Below are 27,814 nucleotides of genomic sequence, written 5' to 3'. Positions count from 1 at the left end.
AAATATACGTAGAAAATCACGAAAAAGGCATGGTGGCTCACAACGGCGTAGGAGAATCAAAACAAATTAAAATATTGATAGATTTATCACCGAGGAAATGCGATTTTGCGGCATGGTACTTAAAATTATCATGATATATTATATCTAACTCAATTAATAGGTTGACAACAAGAATACTTGATAAATTCCCAAATAGGGATTTAAAAAAATCAGTATAACAGCCACTATGGTTCAGTGTTCGCCAATTTTTCAGTGCGCAAAAATGCACCACTGCATTTTTTACGGAAAATACTAGTTGTAAATCCAACCAGATTTTGACTTTTCTATATTTTTCAAAATTTAACACCGAATAGGTCACATTTCGTGCTAAAAAAATAGAAATTTTGGAAAATTGCGGCTTGTGTTACATTTGTCTATCTTTTGGTAAAATCAGTGGTGGCATTTTTACTGATTTTTCAAATCCCATTTTTTTGGCCACTCTCTAGCTACACGTAGAGCTCAATTATTAATTGAAAACAAAGTATTTCAATCAATGAAGTAGATGAATTTTGTTACTGCCTACGCGCACAAAAATGCATTCACCTCTGATTCAGAGCCGAGAGAATTCGTTGGAGAAAACATCATAAACCCATCAAAATTCAAAAGGGCAAAGTAAATTATCCGAATTCTAAGCCTTCAATTTTGCTTTTTATAAAATTAAGTGCTATTTACATATAAAATTATACCAATTTTTGAGGAGAACAGAACAAGAAGTGTTTGAATATTTTTTCCCTAAGGTTTTTTTAGTGGATGAAATCATACGGAAAGCCAGACGTTAATTTCCATCTGTGCTTAAAAAGATCAGGAATTCAAACGAATATCACATATATTTTTCTAGAATGCATGTTACATTTACGTCCAGAGGGAAAAATGCTTTCAATTCTTAACAATAATGAAATTCATGAAAGGCCAGGTGGAAACTTTGTGCTTCCACGGCCTCATTATAGTCAAGACTCTTCTATTGAGCGAGACGGTTCTATTGAGCAAACGGACACAATGCCGACCTGGATAGATTACCGCACAGAATACTTGAACTCAGGTAGAACTGACGCGGTCTATTGTGGCTTTGATATGACGAGAAATTTTGCGATCTACGTGGCCAGAACACTTCACCAAGATTATTATGTCGCAGGTAAGAGTCTGATTAAAAATAATAATTATGATAATTTCTATTAATAATTTTCATTCTCAGGATTCGCCTTCAAAGGCGTCGGATATTTCGTTTCCAGGGAAAGGCAGCTGTTCCAGGACAACAGCTTCCAAGTGCTCGTTGAGGCACACGTCGAATTCGATTACTGTTCTCAATTAGCAAATGGCATGGTGGTTGATGATCTCGTAGCCGAATCAGATCAAATTAAATTTGGAAGCTTTAAGATCGGGGGAGAGCGTTACTGCGGAATGGTAACCAAAATTATAAAATGATATTTTTTATTTTTTTAAAAAAACTACTCAAATATTAGGTTGAAGGTCAGCACTCTTGCCTCATCAATTTTTTCGGTGTAATGTGTTCAAAGCATGCGCCACAATTTGAGGTTTTCGTAAGAAGATGATGGAGTTGAAGATGGTAAACTTGGCACTGCATTTAAAATTAGACATGGATGACCTGAAAATACCCATCTGACATTGAAACTGACACTTCTACAGAACCTGATTCCTTTTGTCATGTTCTTTTGATGATTATGCTAAGAAATTACTTTAACTCTGCAGAACTGATTTTTTAATATGATATAATTATATGAGCAATTATTTTTTAATATAAATCGGATAAAATTAAAAACAAAAACATTATCAGCGCTTTATACACGCTGCTAATATAATAAGGACACAGACCAATATGATTACATTTATGTTTTGGGTTTGACCCAAGAGAACATACGTTGTATATACCGGCTTAAAATCATGTCGGAGCAGAGTGTCTCTTTCTAATAAACTTACAACGAAAATTTATTCCTAAAAACTGGCTTTTTAATTCAAACTTCACCATTTAACACGATATTTATACATAATTATTAGAAGGAATAACTTAATACCATTTTCATAAAGTTGATCATCAAACCTTTCCTACACGTAGAGCGCAATTATCAATCAAATAAAATTTATAATTAGTACATATGCCTCCTGAGTTTGAAACAAAAAATTCGCCAAAGCAACTCGGATCTACGAATTCCAAACTCGAGTTTAGGAGTGTTTTCCTACGGCTGTTGAAGCAAATAAAACTAAATATCTTCGAAACTTCAATGAGACGGAATTTATCTGATTTGTTGATTTGAAAAAAAAACATCATGTATTGGTTTTTTAATCAGCGGCTATTATGATTGCTAGAATGCAAAAATATTGGCTAATTTTGAAATCTTCTTTAAATATTTCTTTCTGTGAGTAAATTAAATTCCAATCCATGATGTAGAGGAATTTTGTTGCTTCCTACGCGCAAAAGAAATGTATTCCTCTGTGATTCAAGTATTCGTGGCCGAGAGAATTCATTGGAGAATTGTCATAAACCCATCAAAGTGCAAAAGAGCAAAGCAAATAGTCCGGATTCTAAGACGGCCTTCAATTTTCCTTTTTGTAAAATGAGTGCTATTTCAAAATTTTTTATAAGAGTTTTTAAGAAGAACAGAACAAAAAGAGTAAAAATGTTTGATTATTTTTTCCTAAAGTTGATTGAGGATGAAATCATATATGTAAACGAATTTATTATATAGAAGGCCAGAGAGAAAAATGCTTTCAATATCTGACAATTATGAAATTCTTGAAAGGCCAGGTGGAAATAACTTTCTGCTTTCACGGCCTCATTATGTAGTTTTTATCCTTTAAAATGAATTGATACAGGGCAACATTTGAAATTCATTTGAATTGATTACGATGATTTATTTGAATTGTTGTTGACTAAATCTAGCAGATTGTATCATGTATTTCGGATACTCATTGCAACTAAAAGAGTATCTAATACAAACATATACTCGTTACAAGATGATCAAATTGTTTTAATATTTATTTAAGCAATTTTTAATTTCTCAAATTAAAACCATGTAAAAATCGATTTTTTAGAAATATTTTAACAGTTCTAGCTGACGCTGTCATGGATTTATTACTTCATTTAGATTTCTCTCATCGTGGTCTATACCCAGTGGCAGTGAAAAGCTTTAAAATATTGCTAGTTTAAGTTAAAATATTTAGAATTATATAAATGCCGTGGTAAATAAAGTTTTTATTAATAATTTTATGATCAATAAAATCTGATTGTAATTATTTCTTATCATCAAATACGGTGAAATGGTCTTAGCTTTTCTTTCATATTTTTAAACTGTTTTCATTCGTATTTTGTGACAGGTTTTATTTTTCTTTAAATAATTTTGAAATCAACATTTCAACTAAAGAAATTTGATGGCCTAGCTGTTGAAGAAAAGGATATAAAATTCAAAAAATATTGTTTCACATGATCTGAAAATCATGGTTTCAATGAAATTTTCTGAAATTGGCCACAACGGACAAGCTGCCAATTAGAGGGAAAACAGGATGCTTTGCAAATATTTGTATTAATATAATAATGTTGAGAAAAAATTGGGTCACGCTTTCATAGAATAACAACTACTATTTCATTTAAAATGCAGCCTTTTAGAGATCTATGTTTCGCTAATTATTTTAAGCTTAGAGAAAATATTTCCAGCGTCGCTATCATTCCCAGCTCTTGTTTAGAAATGATCCGTACAAAAAACAAACATGTTCCTGTGAAGCACCTCGTTAAAGGGATCAAATCTTGCGCATCGAAATAAATCCGGCAGAATGGCAGAAGAGAGCGATCGTGAAATTTCCTGATCGTAACAAGAGCTGCTGCAATCGAGTGACTTTTCTCGGAAGCAATTACTTGGGTTTGACTCGTATTCGGTGCGAATAAGTGGCTGTCAGCGCGGAAAAGCGAAATAAGGAGCTATGGATGACGCGGGGAGAGCGAGAAGAGAAGAGGAGAGGCCAGATCAAATCAAGCTGTTGAGCCGCAACAATAAAACTCGCGTTAATACCACTCAACAGCAGCGGCGGCGGCGGCATTGCGTGGGCGCGAATGAGAAATGCGTTCGTTTGCGTGAAATTTTAATCGTGCGAGAGAGAGATGCGGCCCAGATGTTCGCCTGTCGGCTCGATGAATGAGCCTCTTTCTCTTCTCTTCTATTCTCGCCACGCACTTTCATCACTTTGCATGTTGATGCGTGGTGTGTTGAAAGCGATAAGATATGAACATTTGAATCGCCGATTCACTTTGCGGTGAGAGCGGATAATGCATATATTTGAATGATTTTCCCTCGCAAACAGAATGAAAGATATGCAGATTAGTCCAACTTTAAATTTTCCAGTCCAAACTGGATCGTTGTTTTCCACATTTCTACGAGCTGAATTAACCACTTTTAATGAAGACTGACACAGCGATAGGAATGTGTTCAAGCCAAATTTTTAATCATTTTAATTTAAAAATAATTATTTTTACAATCAATAAATTTTATAAATTAGATCCTTGATTACAATAGTTTATTGAACAAATTAACTGCTTATTAAATTGTTTTACCTTCAAAATTTCTTATTGACAGCATTTTAATTTATTCTTGACGTAAAAAATGAAATCAGATTTCAAGTAGGGAGACAGTTCTCACCATTTGAAAAGCATACTAACTTTGCAGCCACTTTTCTCAAAAATTAAGTCAATTTTGGCTTCAACTGAATCCAAAGGGATGAGTTTATGCATTGGCAACAAGCATTTTCCAGTTTCAAACCTCTTTAAGGCCGATTTCAACATATTTATAAAAATAAGAAGGATAGTGTATTTTTCTCTTGCTCATTTTCCTATTTAAATTATATCATAACCTCCTGAGGAATGGGTAGCCGTCATCTTGACTCCTTTGTTTAACCTACAAGAAAAATTACTGTACAAGAAGTGTGCTCTAAAATAGAACAACAAAATGTGGCGCATTTCTTTCATTGTTTGAACGTGTTGACAAAATTTACCAACTGAATTTGCGGAGTGTTAAATATTTTGATGGCCATTATTTTGGTATCCAGAGGGCACCCCAGTATTATACACGTACGTTTTGCTCCAGTTTTGGACCAATGTTTGTAAACAAGCACCTGTATGTGTTTTGCAGAGACTCTTCTATTATGTTACCAAGTGATCTAGAAAATTTGACCGATATATTTGTTGTGAAGAGGAAAATATGGCTTTATATAAAATTGAATGGAGTCTAAATAACTGCATTAAAATTTGATTGTATGTAATTTGCACATGACTGTGTATTATTATTATGATGCCTTGTGTTGCCGAAAAATCACCAGCTGGAATGTTGTAGTTTCCTGAAATAAATCTTTTCTTTAAAAAAAACTCTAAGAACTACCCCTCTCAATGTAGACGATCAATCACTATCAAAATTTCCACAAATAGTATTGTGTCCTCTGAAATATCAGAAGTTTATCAGCATTTTACTTCAAAACGTCAGAAAAATTACCTCAGCAACCGCAAAAATGCTAATGAGAAATAATTATTTAAGATTTTTTTCTATCTAAGGCAATAATTATGCTTTAATTTAAACTAGATTTGACGGTGAATAATTTGCAAATTACTACATGCTCTTTAATAAAATCAAACATTTTTAATCTAATCTGCATGTGATGAACTAATTATTTTTATAAAAGTAGAGCAGCAGCTCAAATATCAGAGATCTAATGTGGGAAATTTATTTACAGTAAACTCTGTTTTACTCACAGTTGCACGTTTCCAATTTCAACGAAACTTAACACACATTGACATTTAATTGGTAATTAGTACTCGCTCTTTAAAATAAATATTAATTAAAAATGTGATCTTCACGTTGTGCTGAATTAATAATATATTTTTTTAAATTAGATTCGCGGATTAAATATCAAAGTTCTTAGTGGAATTGTATTTTTTGCAATAGTTTTTAATAGAAATTGATTTTTCACGCAGTTACATGGCTAAAAAATAATTTAAATTCATACCATTCATACATAAAGAAAATTGCCACCAAACAACAATTGCAAACTACTAGATTTTTTTCAATAAACTCGAAAAATATTTATGCAATTGTTTCCTGCTGTATTGTTACCTACAATAAATAGTTGATTTATTTGAAAATTTAATCTACAATGTGCAATAATCAAAAGAACTTGTTACAGTTCAAATAAAAAAGCACCAGTTTTCTCTAAAATTTCCAGCAATTTGACGATATTCACTGGCATGTGTCAAGATCTATCCAACGAGGCATGACACTTCTTGGGGAAAATCTAAATTTGTTTTGAAATAAAAAAATATTTTAGGTAGGGAGATTTGCAAACCATGATTAACTTTCAGCTACTTCTAAAAAAAATTACGCTACTCTTAGTTATTTTTTGCTTTAACCGAGTCCCTTTTACGAATCAGTTTATGCAACAGTGACAAGGATTTTCCGGGGGATTTTCCACTATCATTTTTAAGCCTAAGTTAATTAGGCAAAAAAAAATTAAATTCGTTCTCTTATTTTTCTCTTACTGTTGTTGGTATAAGGCCTTATTTCTCTTTACTTTATTAGACTATTTTCCTCGCTGCTGCAAAGATGATCATTTTGCACTCGTGAAAAGACATCCAATCTAATTAATTTTGTCGGCAGCTGGAACTCTGCGTTCATTAGGCACAAGGCCTTTTTCCCCATTTGACGTCGTGCAGAAGAAAACGAGTCTCAATGGGCACTTTCCTCGCAGCCATCGCACATTTAGCCAAGGCCCTTTGTTCTCATATTCCTCCGCTCACTCGCACTAGCCAGTCACTTGATCTGTTTGTTTTTTCCTTTCTTCCTCTTTTTATTTTTGCACACACACAACCGTGCGCGCGTAATCGATCGGCGCGCGTCAAAAGGAAAAGGAAGCGTGCAACAGGTCTCCCGAGAATCCAGAGAGAGAGATAATACAAGATTCATTGCCTTTTTACCCTACTTCCCGTGACTGTGAGTTTGTGTCTGCGATGCGCTATCTGATGCGAACTCGTCTCTCCTTTCCGCTCGTGAATACATAATTGATGATCTTGCCGCGATCTCAAATCACTCCAAAGTTGAGGATGAAAATCAAGAATAGGTGAAAAAAGGTACTTTCTCGACCCCTTCACGGTTATGAAAGAAAAAATGCTAACGACGTTATTAGCGTTGATGCGGTTTTTTAAGAATTATGGTTATACGGAATCTATTAACATCGCGTTTCTTTCCATCTAAAACCCTTTTGGTAATTTTAAACCAATTGAACTGTAAGAGGCTTAGAAAAATATTAATTAATGAGGTTAAGACAGAGGCGCTTTTCCTATGCGTTTTATAAACTGTTTTCTATTAAGTTTTAAATTTTTAACGACTACAGAAATCATTAAATTTATCGTAAAGTATCAAACAATAAATTATTCAATTCACTAGTTGCATACACCCTAAGTGTTAGAAGCCGCCAACAGATGGCGCCACCGTAGACTTTCGCTTTTAAGGCACTTCCGCTACGATTTCAAACCCTGTCTAGCAACTGTGCATTCTTCAATTAATATGCTTTTGTTGACGTGCTGAAAACCAAAATCGGTTCAGCCAATCGCCGTAGAATCGTGAAAAACTATTTTTTGAAATAAAAAAATATTTTCCAACGTTTCTACGGCGAATGGCTGAACCGATTTCGGTTATCAGCACGTCAACAAAAGCAAATTAATTGAAGAACGGAAAATAACTCGATTGCGTCTGAAATCGCAGCGAAAATGCCTTAAAACCGTTTAAAACAATTTTTTTTAAGAAAGTCTGTGGTTGCGCCATCTGTTGACGGCTTTGAACACTAAGGACTTATGCAACTGGTCAATTAATTTATTTATTTAAATATTTTATCATATATTAATTTTATGTTCTTTTTTTGAAAATATTCTTTGATTAATAATAGTTATACGACGATACTTTCATATTAACAAGTTATATTATTATATCTGTTAAAAAATGAGTAGCATACGATTTCCTATGGAAAGCATATAATGTTGCAACAACACCTCTTTAACGCTGATGAAGTCATCATGGAATTATTACGTGATCCAAATATCTGAATTTAAAGATGAACTCGATAGTTCTTTACATTCAAATCAATTAACAATAAGGTGTATTATGAAATTTCAATGAGTGCATTTGTTTTTAAAGGCAGATTTCATGACTAAGAATGAATGACCTAACAGTGTTTTTTATATTCTTGTCTTGTAAGAGCCGTTTCATAAATTAAAAATATGCTGCTAGAAGCCTTGTAAAGATTAAAATGTCAAATAGATTAGAGAGAAACGTGCAGGTCTCATGCATAGGCAAGTCGGACGAACTGATTCTTTCATAACAAATATTTTAATCAAGCTGGAGTGATGTATCGAGCCAGCAGCAAAGCATCAAAGCGTGCTGATTAATAAAATCAGAATCGGCAGCACTGCCAATCTATTCGCCTCGACACAAAAGTTTTCTAATTTGAAACTAGATGCATGCATCGGTAATGCATTGGGGAGCAGAATTGGAATTAATCGTGCACGTGACCGATATGCAATTTCAATTTGCCTAGCTGTAGCTTCCTGCTCACCGCAATCAGACGGCCGCAAAGTGCTTTAGTTTCTGATAGTTTTCAACTTAAAATAGATTAGATGCGCAGGTCACGTGCAAAGCTATCGGTGAATTTATGGTTGTTATATAGTTTCCTGTGAGTCTCTGAGTTTTTTATTTTTAAATAAATGGGAAGATAATTCGTTGCATTTTATTACTAATAATAAAATTCCTTTTGACACGGTTTATTCTTCCTAGCTTTTAGTCTTTGAAAAACTTCAATAATAAAACTAAGGATGGAATTTTCGGCTTTCTGATTTTTCTGACAATGAGGGAGATATTTATCACAGTGAGCGGGGTCGACAAGATTTTGCTCAGTGACAGTGTTGACTGCGGTCAGACGTTTTTAACGAGCGTTAATTTATTTTATTTAATAGATTTTATCTTGAAGCTAATTGTAAAACACTTTGCTGATCTGGGGCGTAACCGACCGAAACTATCACTCTGTAACATAATATTTCGCAATGTTTTTTCTATGTAATATCACACAAAATTCACCAGCCGCCATCAGATGGCGCAACCATATTTTCTTACAAATTTAATTTTAAGGCACTTCCACTGCGATTTCAGACTCAATCATGCTAGTGTGCATTCTTCACTTCATATATTTTCTTTTGACGCGCTGAACATCAAAATCAGTTTAGCTATTCGATGTAGAAAACATTGGAAAAGATTTTTAATTTGAAAAAATAGTTTTTCATGATTATACATTCTACGGCGATTGGCTGCACTAAGGAGAGTAAACTCCTTACTCTCCTTAGGCTGCACCGATTTGGGTTTTCAGCACGTCAAAAGAAAACATATTAAGTTAGGAATGCAGTAGTGACAGTATTGAGACTGAAATCGCAGCGGAACTGCCTTAAAATTACAATTATTACGAAAGTATACAGTGCCGCCAACTGTTGGCAGCTTCAAAAACTAAGGGTTTAAACAACTGATCAATTCACAGTTTTTTCTTAAATCAGGTCTTATTCAAAATAATTATAAGAGACAGTAGTGCAGTTTTTATTTAAACGTATTATAAAAATATTTAATAAATATTTTCTTATGTTTAATGCTTAAATAATTGAATGTTAAAATAGTGATACAGTGGTTATATAAATACTAATTAATATATAATTTTTGATCAAGAATTACGCTCATAAAATGGGTTAACACAAAATCAATTCTTTTACTGCATGGTGTTTTAAGAATTTCAACTTTAAGACACCCTTTAATTTTTTTCTGAAACTGATACAACAACTGGGTAAATTTTAGCTTTAACAATTTTCATCACATATTTCAGGTAAAGATAATTTTTTCATAACTGACCCACTTTCAAAGTGTGAAAATGAAAACAAATGCTTTTATCACCTCAATCGGTCAAGAAACCTGCTTTTTTCATTATTTACAAGACTGTTTTAACGTGAATAATCTAATTTTAAGGCAAAAGCTCTTCTCAAATTGTTAGTAAGGAACATTCCAAGGCTACTTTTGACGTAATCACTTGCTGAAATTTATAAGCAGTATATACGTATATAACAAGAAGATTGACACCTATGATTCAACAGAATAATTAATCATATTAAAAAGCCACGTTCTGTCTTATTGTTCGCGCATTCTTCGATCGGTGAACATCGCAGGGATTTCCTCATCCAGCGAACTCTGCTGTTCGAATCAGAGAACCAATTCGCAAGGAAGCTTATTCCGCTCATGATGTGATTTTGCCGGATTTTTAAGCCGAAATTCGAGCGCAGAGGCAACGAAAACGAAAATCGCGGCATAGCAACAGCGCGCAAATCCTGGATTTTCGCCCGATTTGCATGAGCACCAATTTCCGAGTCTGCAATTTGCATGTCGCCACGGCGTGACACACAAAAATGCAATTTATACGCGGACGCCTCCCGCGCCCGCGTGATAGACGCTTTATTCGACTTTCAAATGCTTTGCCGGCGGGTATAATTGAAGGTGACACCAAACTCGCCAGAATCCGCCCTGCGCGGGGTTCCTTTTCCTCAAATCCATTCAAAAAGTGCTCATTTTTTATTCATAATTCGACTCGTTTTAAAAACTTAAGTCCAAAAATCAGAAAAATCTAACGAAAGGGAGCTTACGTGAGATTTTCCACGCTTCAAAATTCCTAGTTAAATTAAATGAAGTAGGTGTTCAACAAAAAATTATGTTATCACTTTATTATAATAATTGTTGGCTAACAGGAACAATTTAAAATAATTATTAAAATTTTTGTGGCGAAAAAATTATTTTAGTTCTTTAGACCTCATTTAAATAAAATCAAGATTGCATCAAACCCCGTGAAAAAACGATTGGCTTCACAGTCGCAAAAAGCAATGAAAAAAGAAAAAAAATAATTAAAGTTTTTCAATTTTTTCTCTTAAATATAATAAATTAAAAATTGTTAAAAGAACAGAAATTAATCTTTTTGGTGCCCTTCTTTATCAAATTTTCCACCAATTTTCATTTAAAAATTCGTAATACTGGAATGAATATATTTCCTGCCGCTATCTGCTTCCGAGACTGCTGATTATTCAAAATTGGTTTGAATTTAAAGCAGAGTTGCAAATATTTGCATTATTTAAAAAAAACACCATATGAAATGACATTTTTCCCAATTTCTTGCTGTTAAAATTTTATAGCTAAAATTTAATGTTTATTTAGCATTTCAGAAATTTTAAATCGAGGAAATCAATTGTATAAATTTAGTGTTGTTTTTGTTTATTTGTGTTTTTAAAAAATACAGCTATTCGATAAATCATTTTGGGCAGGAATTTGGTTAAATAATAATTACTACATAAGTAATTAACAAAATCTGAGTGGCGATAAAATGCAATTTTATTTTTCAAGTTTAAATTAGCAATTATCTTTAAAAATTGCAATCCCAGAATTTCATCCAATTTGAAGAGGTTAAAGGTCCCATAGCAACTCGAAAATTCCAGAAGAAAAATGAATTTCTTGCACCTCATATGAAAATCAATGATTGCGACCCAGACCAAGTGTATTTTAATTTAACGCTTAGCATCATGACTTAATTTCCCTAATTCGATTCTTTTATTTTTAAATCATATGCCTGATTGAAATAAAAGTGCGGAAATAAAACTGCCGGCTCCAGACAAAACTGCTGAATGCCTGCCTCACCTTGGAAGCTTTATTGCCTCATCTTCGAATGTCCCCTACCAGATGTATGAATAACAGAAATTGCTCTGTCCAAATTGCTTACAGAACTTATTTTCCGTGACGCACCAGTCCACAGAAAAAAAATTAGCTCGAGTTTTGAAAGTGTAAACGCTTGCACACCCAGCTAAAAGCGTCATCACAACACTCGAGATTTGAATTATTTTATTGCCAGACGCGACAATAGATCTTATCTATCGTCATACAATTACAGGTTGGCTTAAAAAAAAGTAAATGGTAACTGCCACAATGCTAAACAACAGAATGAGATGATGAGAATGTGTATTATTTGTATTTTTCATCGTAAATTTAATTATCAAGCTCTATAATCTGCATGGATTTGAAATTGAGATTGATGCGGGAAATTTTCTTTCTTGTGAGTTTTTTTTTCAAATTATTCAATATTCTGATTCTTCATAATATAATTTATAACTGAATAGTAATTTCAGAAAATTCGCTAATCATTTTGGTATATTTTTCATTTACCTAATCTCTGAGGTTTCTTGATCCAAATTTCATATTCTTTTATTCTTCTATCGCTCGAGCCCTAGAAAACTTTCTTTGACCCCGCATCAAGTGGACGGTGTTGGATCCTTTATTCAAAAACCAGAAGCTGCCTTTATAATTGGTAGAAAGTGAGGAAAACAATCGTCGTCGACACGCCGTCTGCTCTGCTGGTCATCGTTTCGTGTCCATGCGTTTTCGGCCGAACCGAATTAGCTTAATGTTACGGTTTGACACCGTCCTGCAGAGCCAATGAATAATAGATAAACGTTCTAATCTGAGTATCAAATGCGAGCGAGCTATTTGTAAATTCAATTCCTAGCACCGTCGAGGTTGATTCAACTCTTGCCTGACGTATTTCACGGACAAAGGCAAATTGTTCTAACGCTCGAGCGCTGAGTGAGGTTCAAAGATTTGCAACGATCGAATTGTAAATCGATCAAACGAGACATAAGAGAGTTTAAATAACAATTTAAATAGGATCAATAGATGCTTGATACATTCAGAAATTTATTTCTATCTTAAATCTATTTTTCCAGTTGAAATCCATTAAATTCCTACATCAATTTTGTGAACAAAAATTACCGTCAGGAACATAATGCATTAAATTTGTTAAAAAATTTATTTTTTGTAATACATATTCAATCAACAAAATTTAAGTAAGTAGTAATAAATGTGAAGCTTTTACAATTTTATGATTGTGAAGATATTTTTTTTTTCTTAAAACTTTGAGGGCTTGGCCCTGAATTTTCATAGCAAATTCCATTTCTTTATTAAGACATTTATAATCTGAACTTTATTGTTTAATTAAGAACAATTATTAAATAGTTTTGATAATTTCGTAAAATGTTTTCTATAAATTAGGAAAAACTTGAAATTTTCCCATGTTTTGCAGCATAAATTTCTTAGAAAATCAGCAACAAAGTTTTAATGCTAATCAAGCGGCAAGCAGTGTCTTCTAATTGCTACTTTTTTCAAATTAGGAAAAATTGTATAGATCGCGACGAGAGGAATCGAAATAAAGCGAAAAACCAGTGGCGAATTAGCCGCTCAATTATTCAGAAAATTTGGAGAAATATAAAATTTAAAACTGTGACTCGGGCCTGATTTGAATTTTGTTTATTATTTTGTTAGATTCCATATATAATTAAATTCGATTTACCACTACTTACCAAAGCCAACGATGTGTGACGTATTGAATATTAATTTCAACCATTTCTGTCCTTTAAAGATTCGCTATGTTCGGTAGTACAGCTTTTTTCTTCTTAGGATTTTCAGTTGTATAAACAAAACAATGCTTTCAATTTGAACGGCAACGAAATTTTCTAATTTTTTACTTTTGTACAATAAGATAAAGACTAAAGCGCTGGGAAATGAGAGAGAATATTGATTAAAAAGGACAAATAGACATAATTGCGATGGGCAAAAAATCACTCTGATGCAGGATCTATAAAATATATTTACGTCTAGTAAAGATTTATTAAATACAGTGCAGAACATAATCAACATATCTCTATAGAGGAACATTTGATTTTTATTTCTTACAACACTGTATGGTCCTTCGAATATGTATAATTAAAATTAAAACTAAATACTTTGTAAAACTAAACAGAAGCTAAAACACCGCAGTGGAATGGCTCTTTTATTCTACATCACAATGCAATTTGGGTAAGAATCGTGTTTTTACCAATGAAGTGGAGTTGATTAATCTTGAAGCTGCTATCCAGTTCGAAAATGTATTCTATTAATATCTCCGATTTCAATTTAATTTATATCAAATTAAAGTCTGTACCTTTTGTTTATGTTATATTTCAATTACATTTAATTACTGCCTGTTACTGCCAATTAGAATGGAATTTTACTAAGCACCAACGGTGTACGAATAAATTAAATTAATGTTTCACTTCCCTCTAGAAACTATATGCAGTCCAAAATTATTTTAACCTAATAGTCTCTTTAAGAACAAATTTATTTTGTATCCATGCAATTTAAAATTATCGGGTTTTCAAATGAAATCGGTTGACACAAAAAGCCAAAAGCAGCTGCTCCTCTCTCCATTTTCCCGCATTCTACACTTTATTTCCTTTTACATATAGAATCGAATAAATTGTACGGTACACTCGATGTATGCGCCAAAAGTTAAGCCAACAGTCAGCGCAAATCAACCCTCTATGTGCCGCGCCGCGCCGAGGAAAGTTTCATAAGCGTTCAGTCTCTCTCATTCCGACGCAAGTTTAACAATAAATGGGAATTCATGCAGCTAGACGCATTCCTTTTCCCTTCTCATCTAGATATCCGGCCAAGTTGTGCGCTCTCGCTTCGAATTCGAATCCAATTTAACTGACGATTAAGCACGACTCGTAGGTGGGAATCATGTATTTGATGTTGATGAAAGCGTCCGGCCCGCCGTAGCGCTCCAGCACTTCCAGCGTCTCCTGCACCAAGTCGCCGATGTTTTTCCTCTTGTGCTGGCTGAAGTCGATCCCGTCACCGATATTTACTGCAAATTGTAACAATTAGATTAAATCGAAAAACATTAAATAGAGTAAAGAACGAAAATTTCAATTAAACAAATTTAAAAAAAGGAGTAAATATGAAATGATTGTTCGAATTACGTGGGAAATTATCTATTTTTTACGAGTTCGGGATTCATGAATGCAAGAAGGAGAAAAATTAATTTACGTTATTTTAAAATAAACAGTAACAAAATTTTAAGTGCAAAAGAAGAAATAAATCCAGCGTTAAAAAGTTTTTACATATTTCAAGGGGGTTAAAATAAAGAAATTTGGGGACGAAGGGTAATTCACCCCTTTTAGCTGGTCAGGATACGTCGAGACGAATCTAGTGGTGGTTAATTTTTGCATTTTTTTAATTGATTATGCATTGACAATAAATGCAATTCGCAAAAATCATGTTTTTTGGAGGATTTTTTTTTAAAATAAGAAAACCACTTTGTAATATTCACACTATTTATTTCATGTCTTGGAGCAACTTGTAAGCATTATTTTCGAAATTCCAACATTCTGAACTAATTTCCAAAGTTTCAATTGTAAATTAAAATTAAATTTAGTGGCCTCTGACCTTGACCAGGATATCAAATTTTGTGACAGTTCGATTGGGCTTGGCGAGAGGAATCCTACTCAAAATTGTCCAGGAAAGCCCGTAAAAATGAATATTAATTTTTTCTAAAAAAAGAGAAAAGCAAGACTCAAATTTCCTTTCAATTCAAGAACTATAAATAAGATTATATCATTTGCAGTTTATAATCTGGAGGTCGCGAGATCAACTCGTAAATATCGAGTTTCCTTTTCCTCTCTAATTTCCGTTTCGGGCGACGGCATATAGAGAACAAAGGTTGCGTCAGTGTGTGTTTTATGCAAACTCACTGTTTTTGTTCTTGAACAGGTTGAGCACGGGCAGAATTTGGCGGTAGTAGGGCACCAAGGCCTGTCCGACCAGGTCAGCCGAGGTCACCAGCCCCTGCAGCACTTTCAGCGTGTTGCACACGATTTCGGGATGTCTTGTGTTTAGTGCATCTGCAATAATCAGGTAATTAATAAAAAATAGTTGACTAATAAACATTTAAAGTCTTATTTTATTTTTAAATTTCATTCAAAAACCGTTGGTATATTATTACACGAATTAATTTTGAATAATTTATAATCTGAAGAAACAATTTTAACTTGAATGTTTGCTCAAAACTTGTTCCTTGTTTAATTTAATCTGATGGGAAGTGAATAATAAATAATGGGGTGCTCTTCTCGAAGAGAAAGATATTCAAATAACAAAAATATTATAAATATATGGCATAGACAATTACCGGTAAGGATATCAGATTTATTTCGTGCAAATTAAGAAATAGCATTTTAATTATTCGAAAAAAAAATTAATTCCAGCATTGTGTTGTTGTGGTGCTCACTTCTGATGGGGATGATGAGTTGAGGCACGACTGGCAGAATCCTCGAGCCGCCGTGTTCGAGCATGTCGGCGATTCCGCGCTGAGCAAAAAAGGTGTACGGATGGTCGGTTTCGCACAATCCATCAAAGAACAACGGCAGGTAGTGGTGAAAGTCCAATTTGTCTAGGCTCACCTGAGAAAAGGAAAAAAAGACTCGCACCCAATTAATCTCACTGAACGTCACACTTGGCGCAGTGCTGAGTTGTTTCTAGAGAAGACTACTCCGCAACTCGAACGGAAAAATGATCAAAATATTAATAAAACAAATTGCATTTATTTATTTCATTAAATTTTGCTGGTATGTTTGTTCGTTTTTTATAGTTTCAATGGTTTTCTTATGCGGACATTGTTGTATTTTTGACGATTTTTTTTAAAATTTAATTGATATAATAATATGTATTATTTAGCTCGTTCCCTACGACCAAACCACATTACTTTTGAAATAACTGATGATTCAGGAAAGGAAATTACCAAAAAAAAAACTGAATGTCTTGGTAAGCTAATATAATTGTAGGTGAAACCTTTAAATGTTGTATGTATATCTGACGTCTTATCAAATAATGGACCATATATAGTATATTATTTACCTCTATTTTTTATCTTTTAAAAATTCTCAAAATAGCCGTACAGTATTTGCAACAAATATTAAAATACATAACTTACAAGATACAAGCCATTAAAAATGTAAAATTTCTTAAAAATTTAAAGAATAATGTTATGCATTTTTTTCAATTTTTTGGTGATAGAAATTAAAATAATTAATTTATTTAGTTTATTTGAGTGAATTTAATTGAATGAATGAATTAGATTTATAATAAAAACTTATACACAATTTTAAGGGTGCTCTTACATACTGATATGCAACTCACGTTCTATAAACATAACCTTGGATTCTTTTCTCTCGTTTATAAATTAAAATCGATATAACAATAACTATTGAATGCTTGTACAAAAATAAATTAAATGAGCAATATTTACAAAAATGATTTTTCTTTGAAAATGTTAAAAAATCTATTTTGCGTTGTTTTAACAAAAAGCTATTGTTAAAAAAAGAAAAATTGTTTAAATTTCAAATAAAAATAGAGGCAGTGAGTCGACTTGGCGGTATACAGTTTAAAAATGCATTTTTCCTCATTATTGTCAAGTAACGCAGCACAGAGTACAAATGGCAGCTAGTTGTCTTCTTTATTTTCTTTTCCCCAAATTAAAATATGTATATTCATTGAAGGTAGCACGCGAGGACTCGTTCATGGAAGCAAATCGAGTTTTTACCAGGAAATGTGAGCCTGTAGTTGACAGCGGAAACTATTGAGCGTATTTTTCTCCAAATTTTCCATTTTATTTTAAATAAATTCCAATTGAAGATTTGTTCAAATTATTTACAGACAGTTAAAGTGGCAAGATGTTGGTCCAGTATGAAAAGTAAAAAAATCAAGAAGGAATATTAAAAATAAATAAATAAAAAAAACAGCCAGTTCGATCTGTAGGGCAGCCCTATCTCTAAAAATTATAGTTAAAATTGAAAAACTGTTTTTCCAATAGCGCTCTTGATATAGACTTAATATTTTGACTTCCATCTAATTTAATTATTATCCTTGGAATTGTGAAATAAAAGGTAGAAATAATATCTTGGAAATCTTCTCTCAAAATATTCCTGATCATAATTAAAAAAAATTGTCAACGGGTTTCTGATCATTTGCCAAATTTATATAATGATTTTGCCAAACCTTTTCCTTGAGCAGACTCACCTTCCAGGCAATCTTGTGGCCAAAAGTGTCGAACTCGAGCGCAATGGGGAAGTCGCCGCGCTCGTAGAACTTTCGGAAGGCGGTGGGCCTGGCGAGCGGCCGCGGCCTGCTGGCCTCTGCCCTGGGCGGCGGCCGCACCTGCACGTGGCGCTGCACGGCCTGGGTGCTGAAGGCCGGCACGTGTCTCGTCGCGATTCGAGGCTGGGCCGCCGTCGGCATGGTCTTCCCGAATTGTCGGCCGAGTGGCGATTGAGCAGCGAGCTCTCCAGCGCCAGGGGTTGCTTAGCGACGCCCAAACATCTTTCTAGGTCGCCCAATAAACGTATTATAAATAATGCTTTGACGAAAATAATAAAAAGGAACGCCGCAGGCTCCGCGCTGACGTGTTTGCACCGCGATTTGTGTTTTTTATTATTCGTGTCTCGTATGTATAAGCGAGAGGACGGCACAAAGTCAAAAAGTCGGCTTTTTGCGTGCGCGCTGCAGATCGATTTCATTTATTGTTTTTTTTCTCATCGTGAAGGACAATATATTCGAAAGTCGGTCAAAAATGAATAAAATATATTTTTGGTACTTGTTGAGGCAAAGTCCAGCAGCGCAGGTTTATATTACGGCTGAATCGTTTTTGTTTTTTATTGTAATAAATTTCGACACTCATACACACACACACCTCACCGTGATTCATTGGTGAAAACACTCTCAAATTTGAATTTCAAACTAGGCTCCAAGGGAAAAGTGTGTTATATAAGCCCATTTTTAGCATCTTTAAATAGAAAAGCTTCATGTTTAAAATAAGAGTGCAGTTTCCGCCGCGCATTCGAAATGCCGCTCGCACGTCAGCATTTTCTGCACTGCGAAATAAATTATAATTCGACAGCTGGAAAAGGGGTATCAGACTTTCAAACGACCTTTCTCTACAATAAAGGCACTCGTTGAAACTGTTTCCCAGACAGGTATTTCTTTGAAATCCAAAATTTGGTTCGCAGAGTTCGTCAGACTTGGGAATTTAAATGAAGACTAACCAAAAAATAAATTAAAATTCTAGAGCTACAATTTTTTAACCAAACCACATTTAAATTAAAATTAAAAAATTTACATCTTAACATTTTTAAGAGATTAATTCAATTTAGAGGACACCAAAACCAGGATATTTATTTTAAAAATTAAAATTACTCATCGAAAATGACAAATTTTCATCCAGAATAAAAGGGACAAAATTTCTTCCCTTATATTCAGATCCAAAATTAAAAATTCCCAAGTCTACGATTTTACAATCACATCAAAAGTGAGATATATGGCGTTTGTGTTCAGCGCGTTCCAGTCACGATGAGCGCGAAGGCGGCCACGAAGAAGGACCACAAGAAGACGGATGGATCGAGCTGCGTCCTCAGGGTACTTAAGAGTGACACCAGCCACCTGAAAATTTATTTCAATTTTAAAATCAGATTTAAATTAAAGGTTTATTCAGATTCAAACCTAGTCCGCACAGGCCAGTCTTTGGCGCCAACGATTTTGTGTTGCTTCAGGAAATCGAGCAGCGGCGGGTGGTCCACCGCGTAGATCGGGAAATAGTCGCCCTTTCGCTGCCGTGTCCACCACGCTGAACCATACCTGAAAATTTAAATGATTTCCGTAATAATTGTTAGGGTAAAATTAAATCAGGATTTTTATATATCAAAAATTCATTACTCTATATTTAACAATTTGAATGTGTATAGTTCATCGATATAATATTGATTAAATTTTCCTGTAATAGGGCTGAAAAAGGCTATCGGCAAAGGACTTCTAGCGAATTTTTTATATAAAAACATTTTATCATTAATTTGAAACCAGAGAGCAATATAAAAATTTAAATCCTAAAATGTAGGAATTTATTATTTTTGACAATATATGCAAGTGTATTTAATATTGACATGATAACTGCGAGCTTAGCAATTTTAAAAAGGCTAATTTAACTGAGCCTAAAAAGGGTTTGTTATTTTTTTTAAATCTAAAATGTTCGTTTCCAGAAAAAAATGATTTTTGGGACATGATAAAATTTAATATTCTTTTGAATGAAAATTTAGCAATAGAATGAATTTTTTGTGCCATTCTTCCTGTGTAATTAGAAATTACTCTACATTCAGAGCTCATAAAATTTAATGGATGATAGTCTGAAAAACTGAATTTATTTTTTTTCAGAGCAAAATAATTTTGAGAGCTATAAAAAGAAAAATCAAGATTTCAAAGCATTTTAAAGAGCTCTCCCGCATTTTGGAATCAAAACTTCGTCCGAAATAATTGAGCATGCTTAAATTTGACCATCTATAGAGAAATTGAAAACAAATAAAACGACATCGTTTAAGATTAATCTGCTAAAAAGAACTGTTATAAGTGTCACCTTTCAGACCAGGGCGTGTACTTGTAGACGTAGACAGCTGCCCTGACGTACTTGGGTGGCAGGACGAAAGGATTGCTGGGGTCCAAGAGCTGCAGCACGTCCGGTTGGCCCTGCAGGAGGCGGTAGGCGAGGCTCAGCGTCCACGGATTGTGTTGGTACGTGCTTAGCGCCGCGTGCCACATCTGCCAGTCCAGACGAGGCTGGTGAGGCACTGCGAAACAAAACCATAAAGCACATATAATATATTCTTCAGTTTAATTGGACCTCATTGTTCTTAATGAAAAAAATTTGCTATAAATTAAATAAAATGATATCCCAAAAAACATTATTGTTCTTTAAAACGTCGTTAAAATTTCGTATTGCTGATAAAATTTAATTTTAATTTTTTCAAAAATTATTACAGTAACCAAAATATAAAATATAATTATTGATTCGATTTATAAAATATATTGGTTGCAAAAAATAACCATTTTCAATACAATTTTAGATTTTTTTATTATTAATAAATAGTTGAAATAATCAAAAATATTTTATTACAAAATTAGTGTTTACTATAAATTTAAACCAATCTTAATATAATCAGAATTATTATGAATTTTATTGTTAGAAAAATCATTATGCCCATTATAGAAGATTTTTTTTAAATTGACTTTAAGTAGTAATGACATATTGAGCTAGAAATTTCGGAAATGAAAAGTGTACTATGCTCCTACTTGGTATATTATGATGATTTTAGACAGCTTTCCAAATTAATTGTTGATGAATCTACAACGGATTAAATAATGTTGTTTCATAAACAGGTAAAAATTATATGCTCTTAAATTGGGCTGATTTTACAGAACCAAGTCCATTAGACTAAAGGAAAAAAGTATTAAAAATTCCTCATTTTCATTATGACTTTTAATTTAAGTAAATGAAAAAGAAAAAACCTCCATACCAATGATGGGCAGTGACCTGTTGACGTTGCCGGGCTTGTATTTGAAGTTGAACTCGGCCCACGGCCCCTTGAGCGAGTTAGAGCCTTCAATTACGATCTCCTTGCGCACGATCTTGTCGTCGATCTGCAGGTACATGCTATACGGACTCGTCAGGTGCCACTTATGCACCTGGACGTAGATCGGACGCAGGGCCACCATCATCTGCGGTTCGGTTGCGCTCGGCGGCCTGATGACCGAGAATGACACCTGAAAATTCAAATAAATTCCTTAATAAAATCCTTTGACATTGATCTAACAATTTTTAAAGAGTATATTTTAATTGTCTTTTATTTTATTTTTTAAAAAGACATGAAAGAGGATACGAGATATACAATGCTTAACTTAAAAACAATTTTACTAAAAAACTCTTTTAGTTTTATACTAGACATAGTCATATAACTTGTAAAACATTATATATAAAAAATGAAATTGTGTACTAATAATCAATTTTGAACTAATTGATAACTCACGGCAGAGAAGGCCAAGAGGATGATGCAGGCAATAATGTGGACAACGAGGACAGCGATCGGCAGCAATTTCTCTTTGCACGAGTCGCTGCGGAGCAAAGTTATGGACACCATCTTGCCGCTTTCGTAGCAGAGGAAAGCGAGGACTATTCCAGGGAACAGCGGCACGAACCACCGTAGAAACTCGTCCACGTCCTTCGGGTCGCCCTGCAGCTCCAGGCCGGTCGGACCGAAGGTCAGCGACCTGTACGCCCACACGGCGGCCAGCAAGTACGCAAGGGTGACGCCAATTTTCGATTGTATTGAGTATTTTGGCTCTGACGAATCTGCAGAATTTTCAAAGACTTTCAATCCTTGTGTTTCGTTTAGGAAAAATTTATAATCAATAGAACAGTTGCATAAGTACTTTAGTGTTCGAATCCACCAACAGATGGCGCCACTGTATACTTTCAAAATAAATTTAATTTTAAGGCACTTCCGCTGTAATTCCAGACTCAATCTTGCTACTCTGCATTCTTCACTTAATTTGCTTTCCTTTGACGTGCTGAAAAGCAAAATCGGTTCAGCCAATCGCCGTAAAATCGTGAAAAACTAATTTTTGAAATATAAAATCTTTACCAACGTTTCTACGGCAAATGGTTGGACTGATTTTTGTTTTCAGCACGTCAAAATAAAAAAATATAAAGTGAAGAATGCACATTGGCAGGATTGAGTCTGAAATCGCAGCGGAAGTGCCTTAAAATTAAATTTATTGCTAAAGTATACGGTGGCGCCATCTGTTGGCAGCTTCAAACACTAAGGGCTTATACAACTGGTGTATTTAACTATTTTCCACTCCATGGCAAGCTAATTTATTGGTGCTCAGTAAATTTAAATAAGAATTATAAAAGTTACCAGTGGATTCTGCTGCTTTACTTTTCTGCTCAGCGTTGAAGTTCCGGTCGTCGAGGAGGGAAATGCAAAGGACGCAGATGAGCAGGTTTAAAATTCCGTAGTTGCCGGTGAACAGTATGCAGAGTTGGAGGAATATCTGCGGACAATTTCCACTTTAATGGGGCGGCGGCATTAGCATCTCGGCGCATAATGTGTGCCACTCGGAAGTGCACATATTTTATTTTCCTCTCTCCCTCTTTCTCTCTCTCGAGGCCTCACGTGCATATCAGGAGAGAGTGTTCCCCGGAATTCAATTCAAATTTAATGACCTGGCAGTAGAAGGCGACGACGGAGGCGAAGTGCACGGGAAGGAAGAAGAAAAATGGCACCACCACCTCCGTGAAGTGCGTGTACAGCGTGCACAAGTGCAGGAACCACCGCGGCAGGTGGTGCATGTGCCACGACAGGTAGTTCGGCAGCCACTGCACCTCGTAGTAAACGTCCAAACCTACAAAATATAGAATTATCTTAAAAATTTTAATATAATTCAATTTGGTTATGAATTTTGTAGCTAATTTGAAGAAAAATTGAATAAAAGATGTCTTTTAAATGAATCCATACAAAATTGTGCTCTAATTTACTTGCTAATGAGTGTTTTTATGACGTACGAATAATTCAATTTTAATTCATGTTGTTTAAACTATTTTTGAGTCCCAAAAAATACAATTTTATTTTTTAAAAACGTCTGTATTCAAAATATTATTTATTAAATCTTAGAAAGTACGTTTTAAAGAACATGAAAGGTACTTTTTAAGGTTATCCGAACCGAATTTGACAAAATTGTGCGTGGATATTTTTTTTTAATATTTTGATTTTCCTTTAGAGAATTAAGTTGTTTACCTGCGAGTTGCCACCACAATTTACTGCCCTTGGTGGTGAACTTGACTATGCAGGTGGAGAACATGAGCCTAAACAGCAGCCACTTGATCATGAACAGAACGATTGCGTCCTTGAATGCGGATTTCTTGACGCCACCGGGCGTCAATGGAGCCAAAAGGATGCACAGGACTCCCGTCTCTAGTAGCAGTTTGTCCCTTTAACGGAATTTCAATATAAATTTTTAAATTTCATGTGTGGAATTTTAAAGCAAATTTACACAAAGAGTTGACTCACATGCAATTTGGCAAAGAATTGTCAAAATATTTAATTAATAATTTAAATATTTCACAAAAAAAATGATAAATCTCTCCTCATAAATTTTTAAATAAATCAACTGTCGAAATCATAATGGTTTGATGACAATAAAATGATAATAATTTGTAACTTACTAGTAAAATATTCGTTTCATTTTTTTCTCTCAGAAATAAATGCTTTGGATCTAAGTTGCTCTAAATAGTAGTCTACTTTTATACTTACGCCTGGTGGTTCATGAAGACTGGATTGACTTGGAAAATGGAGAGGAAGAAGCTCCACAGCAGGAAAAAAGTGGGCAGAATGCATGCCTTCTGACTGACAGTGCTGAAATTTAAAGTTAAAATGTGAAATTTAGTAACAAATTATAAAATAAATTTTCTAGGATTTCTGATGCATCATTCATATAATTTATTTTACTTGCACGCTGTGTGTTGTGTATGTGTGTTCCCCAATACTTAAAATTAAATAGAAAAAATGTGTACGTAAAATTGAATAAATTAATTTTTAGTTAAATCTAAGAATCTTAAAATAACTTCCAAAATAGCAAAAAATAATAATAGCTTGTACATTATTTTACTTAACAATAATTTAATTAAAAAATTGCTGAAACGTAATTAGAGCAAAAAATAAAACTGTAAAAGATGTGATTTAAAATGTTCTAATTCTCTTTGTGTTAAATTTCTCCAAAAAAATTCAACAATTTGACAGCTTGTGACAAAATTAATAATAAAAAACAGCCAAATGTGAGTGGAGGAAGACTTGAAAGGCGCGTGTGGGTAATCGTGTACGTGTGTGCGTCTTGAATAATAATAATAATTCCGTGCTAGCGGGTGCTGATGCAATATTACGGACCCCAAGAAGGCGAGGAAAGCCCCTAGAAGTGCAATCAGCTCGAGGGTGTGCTCGGCGTCGAGACCCAAATGAGGCGCAAGCCACACAAGTGTCGGTTTCGCGTTTATTTGTTCGAGCAGCGTTCTGCTCCGGCTCGGCTCGAGCTGCGACCTCGCCGGACAAATACCATTGCTGCCGTTCAGACCTGCGAACATGAAACAAACACGTAAGAGTCATATTTTTGTTACACACTCTATCCATCTCTGCACGGGTCGTCGAACCACCTAGGACAATGTTATTATTGATTTTCCAGTCTAATGATTTATCGATTGATTTTTATCCGTACCAATAATGGGTTCTAATCCAATTTTGTTACAGAGAGAATTGATCTAAATATGTACGGGTCTTTTTTATTCGACATAGACATTTTTAAAAAGGGAAAAACTTTTTTTAAAAATGCCGCGCGTAAATTCACCTTTTAGCTTTTCAAATATTTTAAAAAGCTCTAGAGGTTACGAAAATATTTATTTTATATCATTATATTTTCTATTGAGCTTACTGCTAAATTGTTATTCCTTCGGTGATGGATTTGTTATGCAGGCAACAATCTACCCGAGAGAAATAATCTAGACCAATAACGAGTGAGATTTATTTTTCTCTTCAAACTTCAATTTTGCACCTCAACCAAATAATACATATTTTAACATTTTTGGCAGTTTAATTTCTTCGGATTTAGAATAGGCACAAACCATGAACTTTCGAGATATTTAAATTTAAATAAAACCGTATAAATTCGCACAGAACGTTGGCAAACAACTAATAGTCCAAATTATAAATCAAATCAGAGAATAATCCAAATCTGGAGAACATGTTTGACTTTAAATTTGTTTCCTTGGTTTTGTTAAGAGAAATAAAGATCGTTTAAATATTGTGTCTAAAATATTATCTCAAATTGATAGGAAAATTGAAAAATAACCGTTTTCCTTAGGCTTTTTATACTTTTTAATCGTAAATATCAATTTTATATAAGAAACCGATCACGAAATTAGGTAAATCATCAATCATCAGATTTTATGATCTCTCAGCAAACAAATTTAACTGAGAAACCAAGTCTCATTCTCATCAATCGTTCAGTTTTCTTTAACTCTTTAAAACGATCAAAATTTATCGATGAAGCTAATGATTTTGAAGCTTTAAATAGGTCAAATTTTAAATGCTACATATGACAGTCTCTTCTGCTGCGATTTATATCATTTTTTCTTTATATAGTCAGGGAAAAATCACCTAAAAGATTTTGAAATTACTTAAATGCCTAATTTATTTCGATCCAAACATTTTTACAGAAACCTAAAAAGCCTAAAATAATTTACAATTTTTGGTTTTAATTAATATCCGCTATTAAAAGTTAAATTATTATTTAAATTCATTTATTAAATAGGTGTTTTAAATCTGATGGTCCAATTTCTCTTTGGTTGAATATCGGCAAAGGCGCATGACATGTGCCAGCACTTGATGGTAAAAGTTTCTGCTCTGCTTATTGTATCAGAAGGAGCAGCGTCAGCAATTTTCAATTGCATCTGTCTCCATCAGATAAACACCGTCTGTGTTAAACGACTCGCTTATATTACGTACGTTACAATAAATGATGATTCAACTCGAAACCGAATTTTTTTATTTAAAATAGTCAATATTTAAATGTGAGTAATTTTGAAATTAAGGTTTACGTACTATTAAAACATTTGGAACATTTTGGAAGCATTTCATACTGTTGGGTAGCAAGTCTTTATGAATTTTGTAGAAATCTACTTCACTTTCCATTAAAAAAATCGAGCAGAAATATTTATGTGGCTTGAATATTTTCCAATAAATTTTATTCATATTAAAATCGTAATTAATTATTATAGGTCCACAACCTCAGGCATTTTAAGATTTATTTGATATTGAAATGTTGTAAAATATTTTATACAACCTGATCTAGAGTTTTTATACCCAAATTTCCCTAACATAATAAATTTCAAATTTATCTTCATTATTTTAAAAAGAAAAATTCAAAAATTACTACTCAATTTAAGAAATAAATAGGCCTCCATGAAAAGAATTCAGTCGCAAACAAAATACGAAAGAACCTCTCCTACATATAATTTGCTCTCTGCTTCAATTGGCAAAGAGTAATCAAGCTCTAATGAAACACGACTCCAGCAGCAACAGCAGCAAGCGGGGTCTGACAAAATGAATGTGGCTCTCTCACGTGCGCTGCGGAGCTGGTCGAGCCACATAAAAGTCACAGTGCGGGAGGCTCGAATTACATCAGGTAGGCGGCGAGTGTGTGAAAATATTTGCATTGTCATGTGACAAAATTTACAAGAAAATCTTCCCAATGAAGAGTGGGGGAGGGATAATCGCTGAAAAATCAGTCCTCACCTGGAATCTGGACGTAGATGGAGAGGAAGGTGAAGAGGTAGACGGCGGAGACGCAGCGCAGGAAGAGGTTCCTGGTGTACCTGACGGGAGGCAGGAAGGTGGCCGCCATCTGTCACCGCACTCGCGCTGTGTTGCAGTCGCCGTCCGACCACGAGAACTGACGCTCGAACGCTGCTTTGCTTCGCTTTGCTCGGTGCTCGTGGCTTCGGCAGCCGTGCGTACCACCCGACGACCGTCCGTCCGTCTGCCTGCCTGCCTGCGCGGATCGAATTTCTTTCTTTCGGCGCAAACTGGCGAACAGCCGGCAGGCAGCGCCACGGTAGGCAACCACTTGCACGCGCCTGGTCTCCCGGTTGCATACTTCGTCGCTCTGCAGGCGCTCCAGTCGAAAGTTTGGAAATCGCGTGATAGATAAAGAAATGCAGTGCCGCCTTTGCCTTTTGTACCGTCGATTTTGGAATCAAATATGTTTTTGAAAAACTTACAGTGCAACAGTGATATAAATTTTTTTTTATTATTTATTATATTAGACACCAACGGTGTACAACACAGAGTACATTATATAACGATATTATTTAACTGCAATTTCTTATATTTAGCAGCTTGAAATAAGGTAGTTGTATTATTTTTACAATT

General features: G+C 34.2%; 2 protein-coding genes across 2 annotated transcripts; both read right to left on the bottom strand.

Moving 5' to 3' along the window:
* Positions 1-13,570: 13,570 nt before the first annotated feature.
* Positions 13,571-18,508, bottom strand: LOC135937917 (parkin coregulated gene protein-like). The gene is made up of 4 exons (XM_065481264.1): positions 18,036-18,508; positions 16,249-16,420; positions 15,716-15,865; positions 13,571-14,829 (listed from the first exon to the last, which is right to left on the bottom strand). Exons 1-4 carry the CDS (start codon positions 18,252-18,254, stop codon positions 14,666-14,668), a joined length of 705 nt encoding a protein of 234 aa, XP_065337336.1. The 5' UTR covers positions 18,255-18,508; the 3' UTR covers positions 13,571-14,665.
* Positions 18,509-18,632: 124 nt separating this feature from the next.
* On the bottom strand, positions 18,633-27,441 carry LOC135937910 (lipase maturation factor 2-like). Its single transcript, XM_065481257.1, has 11 exons — positions 27,179-27,441; positions 24,779-24,962; positions 24,149-24,250; positions 23,633-23,826; positions 23,062-23,240; positions 22,754-22,889; positions 21,863-22,185; positions 21,353-21,599; positions 20,416-20,626; positions 19,512-19,646; positions 18,633-19,451 (listed from the first exon to the last, which is right to left on the bottom strand). The coding sequence occupies exons 1-11, from the start codon at positions 27,285-27,287 to the stop codon at positions 19,343-19,345; spliced, it is 1,929 nt and encodes a 642-aa protein (XP_065337329.1). The 5' UTR covers positions 27,288-27,441; the 3' UTR covers positions 18,633-19,342.
* Between the last annotated feature and the right edge of the window lie 373 nt (positions 27,442-27,814).

Source organism: Cloeon dipterum, chromosome 2, assembly GCF_949628265.1.
Source record: "Cloeon dipterum chromosome 2, ieCloDipt1.1, whole genome shotgun sequence".
Classification (NCBI taxonomy): domain Eukaryota; kingdom Metazoa; phylum Arthropoda; class Insecta; order Ephemeroptera; family Baetidae; genus Cloeon; species Cloeon dipterum.
This window is presented reverse-complemented; position numbering and strand designations above follow the sequence as displayed.

Bases quoted from the DNA above. Each gene is read 5' to 3' on its own strand.
- LOC135937917 (XM_065481264.1), bottom strand. From the start codon at position 18,254: ATGCCGACGGCGGCCCAGCCTCGAATCGCGACGAGACACGTGCCGGCC. The intron at 16,421-18,035 runs GTGAGTCTGCTC...TCCTTTTCTCAG, and splicing joins GCCACAAGATTGCCTGGAAG to GTGAGCCTAGACAAATTGGA. The intron at 15,866-16,248 runs GTGAGCACCACA...TGATTATTGCAG, and splicing joins ACTCATCATCCCCATCAGAA to ATGCACTAAACACAAGACAT.
- LOC135937910 (XM_065481257.1), bottom strand. From the start codon at position 27,287: ATGGCGGCCACCTTCCTGCCTCCCGTCAGGTACACCAGGAACCTCTTC. The intron at 24,251-24,778 runs GTCCGTAATATT...TTTAAATTTCAG, and splicing joins GCTTTCCTCGCCTTCTTGGG to CACTGTCAGTCAGAAGGCAT. The intron at 22,186-22,753 runs GTAACTTTTATA...AAAATTCTGCAG, and splicing joins TAAAGCAGCAGAATCCACTG to ATTCGTCAGAGCCAAAATAC.